Genomic DNA, 11,975 nt, shown 5'->3' on the forward strand with positions numbered 1-11,975 from the left:
TTACACCAACCTTATGTGAGAGGGAGGTGTAATAGACCTGGTGTTTGGAATACATTCTTTGAAAAGAAGCTATTTGTGTGGAGGGATTAAGATGTAGTAATCACCTAATTAACCTATGAAGATGTAGTAATCACCTAATTAACCAATGTTGAAAAGTGTATGAATAAGTCATGATAACTTTAGGTAAGGAATAGTTTCCAAGTATTATCTGGATCTTATATATTAGAATGACATGAACTGATAGTAGGAGAGTTATTGCTTGTGAGAATAAAATATTATCGATGAATAAACCATCGATAATATTGGTATAAGTGCTTGTGGAGTGTGGGAGGCAAAGGTCGAGGTTCAAATCTCCAAGAGGAAGTTTCACACACATATACACTTAGATTAGACTCAAGTAGAAATTTTATCTTGTATAAAAAAAAAAAAAAAAAACCATTTCCCATGCAACCAATGTCTCATAGTTGGTGAACACCATACAACCATAGATCCTACAAGTCATGAGACATTAATTGTATACAATCGACCTAACATCCTCAAACTATCTCATATAAGGCTTCGTTAGAATTGCTAAGTTGAAATAACTGGATGAATTTTCCATCAATTAATTGGAATAGGATTTTCTATATTCAAATTGATCCATGTAATAATTTAGTTTAAAAATTACATATTTAAATATGAGTCTGTATCACGTTATTTATAATTTTAAATAACACAATATTAGGTATGCTATTTGATTAAAAAAATATATTAACGATGAATACACCATTTCTACATTGAAGATGCAATCTTTTAGAGTAGTCTAAAAACAATTAGAAAGAATAATTACAATGTATGAAAAACAAAATTGAAAGGAACATATATAGGAAGGCTCTCATAGTATTCTTGGCTCTTCCACTTGTCTGGTAAAAGAGTCTGAGAAATTCTATTTCAACTCAAAGCAAAGGGTGATATTAATCATAATTACTCTTCCATGTACACAATTTACAGAGGAAAAATATTGGAAGAAATTGCTAGGTACGACATGTTGAAACTTCACCTAATTTATTGAGTGTGTAGCAGTTGTGCTCCTTTCCTCGCTTGTCAAAGTGATAGGGACTTGGTTGGCAATGGTTATTCTTGCAGGGGCATATGAATAATACATGGGCACAGGCATTTTTGATGAAAGGCTAGGCAATGGTGCTTCAAAATTAAGAACCTTAATTGCTTGCCTTATAGAAGGTCTTAAAGTGTGATCTGTATGAGCACACCATAGCCCAGTAGTCATTAAACATGTCATCTTGTCAATGTCATAATCCCCGTTTAGCGTCTCATCCACGGCTTCCAGAAGCTTTCCCTTTCCATATAGTTCCCACACCCAATTGACTAAACTAATCTTTAATTCTTCTGCTTTTGGCTCCACTACTCTCCTCCCACAAGCAATTTCTAATGCCACCACCCCAAAGCTAAATACATCTGATTCCTTATTAGCCTTGCTTGAGATAAGACATTCAGGAGCCATGTAGCCCATGGTCCCAGCTACAATTGTTGTTTGTGAGCCAAGTTCATGGTCCACAAACCTTGCTAGACCAAAGTCACCAAGTTTGGTATTGAAATTTGAATCTAACATCACATTGCTTGATTTGATATCTCTATGCACCACACATTGTTCCCATTCCTCGTGGAGATAGAGCAATCCAGAGGCTAACCCATGAACAATTTTGTGCCTCACTGGCCATGAGAGATGAGTTTTCTTGTGAAACAAATGCGAATCTAGGCTTCCATTAGGCATGTACTCATAAGCCAATACAAAACTCTCCCTTTTATGACTCCAGCCAACAAGTTGTACTAAATTCCGGTGTCTCAAACGGCTTATAGTCATCACCTCAGAAATATACTCCTTTTTTCCTTGGTTAGAGCTGCTAGATATCTTCTTCACCGCAATTTCAATATTCATTTCTGTCAAGAAACCTTTGTAGACGCCTCCAAAACCTCCTTGCCCAAGCTTCCCTTCCTCCGAAAAGTTATTAGTTGCCACAACTAAGTCTTTGTAGGCAAACCTTTTTGGTCCAGTTCCTTCCATTAGATCTTCATCCATGGGGTCCATCATCCCCATTTCTTCATCTTCATCTTCATCGTCTTCTTCTATCTGCTTTCTTTTAAATTTTCTCCGCAAAATGCAATAAGAGCCAGAACTGGTCCCTGCAACCAAAAGCACCACTCCTATTATCAATCCTACAAACCACATCTTAGAGTTCCCTTTTGCTCCATTTTGAGTCAAAACTAGATCCAAAGTTGAACTGAAATTCCAACTTCTGATTGCTTGAACTGGGATTGCCCTTCCAGTTGATGCTGAGAATCCCACTGTCACTTTTTCTGGTAGAACATTTCTCAGCTTTACATTATGAGTAAGATTCAAGTGCTGGTTAGCTATCAGAGGAACATCTATGTATTTCAACAATACACTGAGATTCTCGGAGGTTGAATCATAAGAGACCGTTGCCACCATAATGTCCCCAGAGGTGAAAGGATCTTCAAAAGTTTCATTTACCTTGGAGACAATGGAGTTCACGTTGATACCGACATGGTTGTCATTAGGATCCCATGTATCTTGCCACGAATCGAACTCCACCGCTACCATCTGATTAGATGGATTGCCGTTAGTTGTCTCATTGAAGAGACCCAACCAACCTGCAGAGGAATTGCCAGGAGAATCAACGGAATCTTCTGAAGTGATAAAGAATGCAATGCCACCAGAGGTTGAGTTTGAATCGTTAGGACGAGCTCTCATTATGAACTCAAAAGAAGTTGTGAAATCTGTTGTTACATTTGTGATGGGATCCCACAGTTGAATGGGTTGGGAATAGTATGCTCGACCTGTGGTATCAAACACATCACCGCCGATCTGGTTATCGTTGAGTCGTATCGACCAGACTGAATCAACTTGTGCTCTAGTGGCTGTACCAGAAGTAGCAATGTTGTCGTCATCCAAGAAGTTAGGATGGGAAAATTTTACAGAGAAGGTGCAAGAGAAGCAACAAAAGAAGACATAAAGGAAGAGAAGGGAATATGAGGATTCATAATCCATAAGAAAATGGGCAAAAGGCAGATGGTTAGAATGAAATATCATTAGAGACAAAAAAATAATATAGCTAATAGAATGTTGTTTAGGTCATGATCGCGCGATAGCGTGGTTTGACTGGCGTTGGATATATATGCATCGATAAAAAATAACATAGATGGTTTTTCTGCCTTTCTGGGATGGCTGTAAAGTTTGGACTTTGGACATTGGACCTTCCATGTGCTTCTCCTGGCTTTGAAGCGTTATGCCCTTGTGTATGGCCAAGTGTAAGCATAGCACACACCGCTGCATTTTACAAAGAAAGTCAACTTTGGGTTACTATTTACTAATTGAGAAAACGGATTAATTAAGAATTAATTGAAGAGCTTAAACTTTTAAGAATTCTATTCTTTATGCTTTATTGATTTTCCAAATAAATTAATAAAGAGATTTTTAAGGAAGACAGGTGGTAAATTATCTTTATTTTTTTTTTGTGCATATAATTAAAGGAAAATGCTAACGAATGCCTTTAGAGTATTAATTAATAATCCATTTAAAGAAAATTTTTATTGGAAAAGAAAAAAAAATTAATGTTTTGACAACTTTTTTCATTTTCTATAAAAGTAGTGTCAAAACTTTCCTAAAATGGATTGTTAACTAATGTCATAAGGGTACTCGTTAGCATGACCCATAATTGAATGGGGTTCACTTTAGTTAATCTTTTAGTTTTCTAATAATAAAAAGGATTATAGTCTAAAACTACAACTCCCACAAAAAAATTAGCATGACTACATATTTTGAAAATCTGACTGATAAATTGCATGTTTTTTATGTTCTTAACACATATCAAATTTTGTATAAATCGGTTGTTATTTACTATCAGATCCATAAACTTATTTTTTATCCATAATTTTAGACTACAAAAACTTAAAATTTAAATATTTGATTAATGGTATAGTTATTGATTTATTTATTTATTTTTTCGGGTTACCATGCTATAAAATTTAAAACTTCAACTTTGTTTGTGTTGTAATTGCTAGAATTGTGTAGTTAAATAATTAAATTTAAATAATTAAATTAATCATATTCCAATAATCTAAGTTTTTGAGATAATCGGTAATTTAACAATAATAAATTTAAATAATAAGGTCAAAAGCCTTTTACTTCAACTCAATGTCACTCCATAGTGTTTTCAATAAAAAATTTCAGGATTCAAATCCCCTCTTTCCCAACTATCATACCATTTAAAAAAAATAATTCAAATAATAAGAACAACATATCAATATTATACTACAGTTAAAGATAAATTACACCAACCTTATGAGAGAAGGAGGTGTAATACACCTGGTGTTTGGAATACATTCTCTGAAAAGAGGCTATTTGTGTGGAGGGATTAAGATGCAGTAATCACCTAATTAACCAATGATGAAAAGTGTATGAATAAGAAATGATAACTTTAGGTAAGGAATAGTTTCCAAGTATTATCTGGATCTTATATATTAGAATGACATGAACTGACAATAGGAGAGTTGTTATTGCTAGTATGAATAAAATATTATCGATGAGTAAACCATTCTCATGCAACCGATGTCTCATAGTTGAACACCATACAACCATAGATCCTACAAGTCATGAGACATTAATTGTATACAATCGACCTAACACATACTCCAACTATCTCATATAATGGCTTCGTTAGAATTGCTCAGTTGAAATAACTAGATGAATTTTCCATCAATTATAATTTGGAATAGGATCCTCTATAATCAAATTAATCCATTTAATAGTTTAGTTTAGAAATTACAAATTTAAAGATGAGTCGGTATCACGTTATATATATATATTTGAAATATCAGATAGAAATCCTTTTATTCATTGTAAAACTGTGTACAATATAAAGAAAGACAGGGATACACCAGCTTGTCCCAGACTAGAAATTGTCCAACCCCTTAGGAAGCCACTACCCCCACCAACCCAATCCCCCTCCCCCCCCCAAAACAGTTACGTGGTTGCTTGAGATGCTGAGAAGGCTTGGTATGCATCCAGCAACTCGAGAGCACCTGCATAAATAATTTTAAATAACACTATTATGTACACTGATAAAGCAGGAAATTGCCTTGTCAGCATGTTCCCCATCAACACCGTTGGATGATGGATGTTCCTATTTAAGAGAAAACACCAAATAATGAAAGAAATTGGTTTGGGGCCTGCCAAGAACCCTCCGATGCTTAAGTTAGTTTAAAACTCTTTAGGAATCAACAATCCATAGAGTAATTTGTGGTACTATAGAATCATACCCACTTGTTCCTTTTGGCTTTATATAGCCTATTTGTAAGTAAATGGGCAGTCAGTTGGCTCCCTCTTGTGTTGCGCTTGAGCTGGAGGATTAAGTGGCTTAGTTATGGTCATTTAATCCTATCACTTAATGTTCGTAACGGTCATGCAACGGCTAGAAGAGGACGGCCGTAACGGCTCCATATCAGTTCTTCATTCTCCATTAATGCAAACTTTACGTCTGAAGTTAATGTGCTTATGATCTTCCAGATAGATGATGTCCCCTTGTGCAGATGACCATTATGTGGATGACCATTTATCACTACTTGTCAATCGCCCCCTTATTCCATTGTCGTCCTTGGTTTGGATGAGCATAGGAATACGAATGGTTTTGACGGTTCAACTCTTTCTTCGTTTCTTGAGATTCTCGTTCAATCACAATAAATTTGACACAACTTCCCCATCAAATGATAGACATGTGCTCCTCTTTTACTCGTTGTGTTCGCCTTGAATTTCCTGCACCTTAATTTTTGCTTTTCCTTTTAGAGAAACCGTTCCTCTTCCCTTCTTCTTCGCTGCCTCTGTGTTTGAAGTTTGAAGCTTTCATAAACTCCCGATAAACTCATCTTGGTAAGATTTCTTCACTTCGAATTTCCATTAATGGTTGATTTTTTTTTTCTTAGGCAACACACCCCTTCTATTTCCTTCTTCTTCGCTAGGCTAGGAGTTTTTCTCAAATATTCTGTTGGAAAACGCCCTTAAGTAGGTTTATTTTTACCCTGTTGTTGTGCTGCTTTTAGGCATGTTTTAGTCACCCTTTATGCCTTAATCCGACGTTCTCTGATTCAATATCACCTAGAGATGGCCGTCGTATAGGAGAGGGATTTTGAAGTTAGGTCTAGCAATCTAAAAACAGGTCTGTCTTCAAACAATGGGGCTGAGGAAAAGGATGTTGATACTGCTATGTCGAAGCTTTTACAACCCTCAAATCTTTCTTTGTCTTCCTCTTCAACCCCTTTTCATGCCCTTTCTGAGTCTTGCTGTCTAAAAACTAAACAACTAAAATCTATAAGAAAAAGGTTTCAATTCTCGTGTGGTATTGTCGCTCCATTACCTTGTTCAAACTAGAAGGCTTATGCTTTTTCCCACGGCGAGGTGTGCTTTATGAAGCTATCTTTTCGTACGGCCTTCGGTTTCCTGTCCATCCATTCATAATTTCACTTCTTTCTTCCTTTAATATCGCTCTTGGACAACTTGTTCCAAACGCTTGGAGGACGATCATAAGTTGTATGCCAATCTGGGTGTCTGTCCATGATAGGGACATGATATCCCTAAGCAAATTTCTGTATTTATACCGTCTAAAACCTTCCACTCACTATGGGTATTATGAGCTTTTGCCCTGGAGTAGAAAATCTAGGATTGTTTCTGGACTCCCTTCTTCTTTTCGTGATTAAAAATGATGATACTTCTTTGTTTCTGGATCTGGATGGGAAACCATGTCTGACGACTTTTAGGACAAAGTCCCGTGGATACTAATGAAATGGGAAATCCCATCTCATGGTTCGTTCTTTTAAACCTCTTTTCCTTTTGACTGACACCTTCTATTTCATCCATATGATTCTCTTGCTGTCTATTGTGCAATCTCCAAGTGTCCTAATTTGGAGAGTTGTTACCAAGGTTGGGTTCAAGCCGCCTTAGAGTTTGCTTGTGAGATTGACAATTTTGATGACCTGGTGGATCCTCATCACTTATACGATCTTTTCCTTGGACTCAAACCCACAGAATACGTGCTAAGAAAATTCTTCGAGAAGAAAATATTATGTGTATTTCCTTCTTCTTTTATTTTTTAATTTTTTTTTAACTTACTCCTTTCTTTGATCCTGTTTTTGTAAGGATGGCCAATAGCTATAGTAAGGATAAATATGCTCGTGTGAAGGGAATGATGAATGAACCTTTGTCTCAACTAGCCATTGATATGAAGAAACGCAAACTGAATGAAGAGAAAAGTGAGACAATCATCTCTTCTTCCATCCGTACAGTTCCTTCTTCTCCAACCCCTTCTCTTGAGATGATGACTGTACACTTCCAACTACTCGTTCCAAGGGGAGAGTAAAATTGGAAAGAGTGTTTAGAAGGATCCAGCTACAGCCCTTGGGTGAACCCATAACGTAATTACAAACGAAGAGCTTAAGGGTCTGGCCTCCATCCCATCTCATGAACTAGTCAGTCGTCATATATATAAATTAGTGTAGGTATTTTACTCAATCGTTATATCGTCATTGAATTTTTTACCTTGACCATAGATTTGACTCTGTACTTTTCTTCTAGGTTCTTGGAGAATCACTACGTTTGACGACTGATTACTTGAGCAATGAGGAGAAGTGGTGGTGGCCAACTCTAAGGTTGAATTTGTCGAGGTTGAAAGCTCAAGGCTGGAAAGGACTTGATTGAGGCCATGGATCAAGCCACAAAAGCCAAGGATAAAGTCAAGGAGCTTAGTGAGGCATTGAAGATTGAGAAACTACTCGTCGCACAGAAGGACGATGAGATCCAAGTTGCTCTTCAAAAAACCAACGAGGATCGTGAAAAAGTGATTGCCCAGTTTTTGAAGTCTGAGCGTTTTTCTGACCTTCAATTTATCCAGTACTACAAAGGTTTTGAGCTTCTTTGCAGAAGGACAATGAAGCATCATAATCAAGCAGTGGATTTTTTGAACCTTGATTTTGAGATCATTAACACTGAGATTCTTGCTGATGAAGCCAAAGAGCAAGAAGAAGTTACTGTTGTTGTTACTGCTGAAGTTGCTGGAGGGGACGGTGCTACGGATGCTGGACGAACAGATTAGGGCCATGAAGACAAGGTCGTCATTGCACCATAGAAGACTTTCAATCCTCCTTTTTATTTTTATTTTTATTTTTTTTGTTGAAATCGTTGGTTGCCTCCTTGTTTTGAGGCTTTTATATTTTTGCTTTAAAATACAATGGTTATTTTTTATGCAACTTTAGCTTTTATCAATCCTTATTTCAAATGCAGCTTTAGCTCTTGTCAATATCTTCTATTCCCAGTTTTAATTGCTAAGACCTTTTCTTGGAAGGACCTTTTCCATAATTTGAACTGAAGGAATTTGTAAATAAAATTTTTCGATGAACCGTCAGTTAAATTTCTTAACAAATTTTTCTTTAGGGATCCTTCTATGACTTAAACTCATTGTTGGAGTTTTTACTGTCAATAATAGTCCTTTATTGTTTAAACTCGTCGTTAGAGTTTTTACCATTAACAATTTTTCTCTAAGGTTTTATGATTTAAACTCGTCATTAGAGATTTTACTATTCATAATTATTTTTTATGATTTGAACTCGTCATAGGAGTTTTTACCATTAATAATTTTCTTTATGATTTAAACTCGTCATTAGAGTTTTTATCATTGATAATTCTCTTATGATTTAAACTCGTTGTTGGAGTTTTTACCATGAGTAGTTTTTCCTTAGAAAATTAATGATTGAATCTACAACTTTACTTCTAGAGTTTGTGTTGTTATAGACGATTGAACAGAAGATCAAGCCTTTGAAGAAAAAATGGCTTGGGGAGCGTTATTATTTCATTCACCCTTATTTATGAGGGGATTACAAGGGAAATAAGATGAAAAACTTGACCAAATTGAAATGGTGAAAGAAGATGCTAAAATAAAAGCAATTGCAACAAAAGAAATCTCGCTTATATGATATTTCGTCAGATGAGGTACTCCTATGGACAGAGTTTATTGCTTTCAATACTTTCTACTAATAGTACTTCTTGAGGTGCTCCACATTCCATGGATGAGGCAATGGGTTGCCGTCAAGATCTTTCAAGTAGTACCTTCCTCTTCTTGAGTAACAGATGACCTTATACGGACCTTCCCAAGTAGAGCCTAACTTCCCCTAGGTTGGGTCCTTGGTGGCCCATGAGACTTTTCGTAGCACCATATCATTAGGGTTGAACCTTCTGAGCTTTACCCTCTCATCATGGTACTTTGCCATCTTTTGCTAGTATCGGGCCATTCTTTGAGCTACCTTATCTCTCACTTCAGATAAACAATCCAAACTTAGTCTCAACTCTTTATTGTTTGAATTCTCATCATAATGAGCTCGTTTAAAGGCTTGACAACCCTACTTTGACAAGAAAAACTGCTTTTATACTGAAGGCTAGCTTGAATGGTGTTTCTCCTATTAGTGTCCTTGCAATCGTTCAATAAGCCCATAGCACACCTAGTAACTCTTCTGGCCATGCACCCATTGCCCCTTCAAGTCGAGCTTTGATAAGTTTGAGCAAAGTGCGATTTGTGACCTCTATCTGACCATTCACATGTGGATGGCTAGATGACGAGTAATGGTTCTTTATACCTAGCTCTCCACAAAATTCTCTGAACTTTTGGCTATCATCCATTGTCAGAAATGATTGCCCCATCAGGATCCTAGACCTACAAACAATGTTCTTCCAGACAAAATTTGTATCTTGCTCTGTGTTATTACTACCAAAGGTTTTACTTTGACCCATTTCGTGAAATAGTCAATAGCAACAAGTAAAAACTTAATTTACTTCTTACCTTGTGGTAGGGGACCAACGATATAAATCCCTCAATTGAGAATGGCCATGGGAAAGAGATGCTCGTTATTAGTTCCCCTGGAACATGCTGCATATTCCCAAGCCGCTAACATTTGTCACATTTTTTGACGAGCATGGTTGACCAAAAATAGCCTGCTTTGATTGCCTTCTCGACTATAGATCGAGGTCCTAAATGGTTCCTACATATACCTTCATGGATTTCCCACAATACATACACCGCTTCTTCTAGGTTCAACACTTCAAGCAGGGAAATGAAAATCCCCTTTTATTGAGTTCGTCATTCACGGCAGTGAATCATGCGGATCTGACTTTAACTTTCTTTACTTCAAAAAAGTCTGATGGAAGCTTGCCATCTTTGATGTAAGAAAGGATTGGATCCATCCATGTACGCGACTGCTGAACTGGGAAGGCTTGTAATCCTTCTATGCTTGGGATTGTCTGTACCTCCATATATAACCCAGGCTTTTTTGCGGCGTCATCAGATGATGCCAATCTAGCCACCCCGTCAGCATCAAAATTGTTCACTCGTGGGATTTGTTCGAACCTAAAATCGTTAAAATAATCAACCAATTGGTTTCTCAGCTTCAAATACCTCTTCATTTTTTCCTCCTTCGCTTCATACTCATTTGTTATTTTTCCAACAATGAGCATGGAATCAGTTCTCAGCTTCATTCTTGACTCCTAGAGCTTTTGCTATCCTTAGGCTAGTGATGATTGCTTCATACTCTACGTCATTATTTGTTGCTGGAATTGGACTTGATCTCCATATTTAAGGGCATCCTTCCCAGTTGAGGATACAAGTACACCAACACCTCCGAGCCCTGTAACAGATGAACCATTTGCGTACGTTGTCCAATACTCTGCTTTTGGATTAGGGTTCGGAAAAGTAAATTTAGCGATAAAGTCTACTAATGCCTAGGATTTGATTGCTATCCTTGGCCTGTATTCGATATCAAACTAGCTTAGTTCTATCGCCCATTGGACCATGCGTCCTGTTGCTTCAGTTTACTCATGGCCTTCCGAATGGGCTGGTCCATTATTACCATGATGGTATGAGCCTGGAAGTATAGACGAAGCTTTCTCGAAGTGAAGATCACGGAGAAGGCCATCTTCTCTATTCGCTGGTATTTCATTTTAGTACCTTGAAAAGCTTGACTAGTGTAGTAAACAGGTTGTTGAACCCTGAACTCTTCATGAATCAAGGATGAGCTAATAGTTGTTTTCGATACAACCAAGTACGAAAACAGATCTTCCCCTTCTATAGATGGACTTAAAAAAGTGGTAGTTTAGCCAAATACTCCTTAAGGCTCTGAAAGGTTGCTTCACACTCATCTGTCCATTGGAAGACTTGCTTAAGAGTTTTGAAAAAGTGGAGGCACTTATCAATAGCCTTAGAAACGAATCTATTCAAAGTTGTGATCCATCCAGTTAGTCTTTGCACCTCATTCACTATCTTCAGCCATATCAAGTATAGCTTTTACCTTCTCTGTATTCACTTTGATCCCTCGTTGAGAGACCATGAAACTAAGAAACATTCCTGATAAAACTCCAAACACACATTTAGCAGGATTAAGCTTCATTCGATATTTCCTTAGGGTATCGAAAGTCTCTTGAAGGTCTTCGAGGTGAGACCTTGCCTCCTTACTCTTTATGAGCATGTCATCCATATAGATTTCTATATTCTTGCCTATTTGTTTGTTGAACATCTGGTTCACCAGTCTTTCGTAAGTGGCTCCTGCGTTCTTTAGACCAAACGACATGAAGTTTTAACAAAACAAACCCTGGTTGGTTGTAAATGCAATTATTTCCTAGTCTTCCTTATTCATGAGAATCTAGTTATAACCTGAAAAAGCATCCATAAAGGTTAATAGTTCATGTCTAGCTGTTGAATCAACAAGCTAGTCAATTCTTGGAAGAGGAAAATTGTCCTTCATTCATGCATTATTTAAATCTATGAAATCCACACGCATCCTCCATTAGCCATTGGACTTCTTCACCATAACGACATTAGCAAGCCATTCGGGGTAGTAAACCTCTTGAATAAAACCTACAGTCAAGA

At 37.0% G+C, this 11,975-nt stretch overlaps 1 protein-coding gene across 1 annotated transcript; it reads right to left on the bottom strand.

The window, feature by feature from the left end:
• Window positions 1-777: 777 nt before the first annotated feature.
• LOC142643867 (L-type lectin-domain containing receptor kinase IX.1-like) lies at window positions 778-3,071 on the bottom strand. Its single transcript, XM_075818596.1, has one exon. The coding sequence runs from the start codon at window positions 3,065-3,067 to the stop codon at window positions 1,040-1,042; it is 2,028 nt and encodes a 675-aa protein (XP_075674711.1). The 5' UTR covers window positions 3,068-3,071; the 3' UTR covers window positions 778-1,039.
• Between the last annotated feature and the right edge of the window lie 8,904 nt (window positions 3,072-11,975).

Source organism: Castanea sativa, chromosome 7, assembly GCF_040712315.1.
Source record: "Castanea sativa cultivar Marrone di Chiusa Pesio chromosome 7, ASM4071231v1".
Lineage (NCBI taxonomy): Eukaryota > Viridiplantae > Streptophyta > Magnoliopsida > Fagales > Fagaceae > Castanea > Castanea sativa.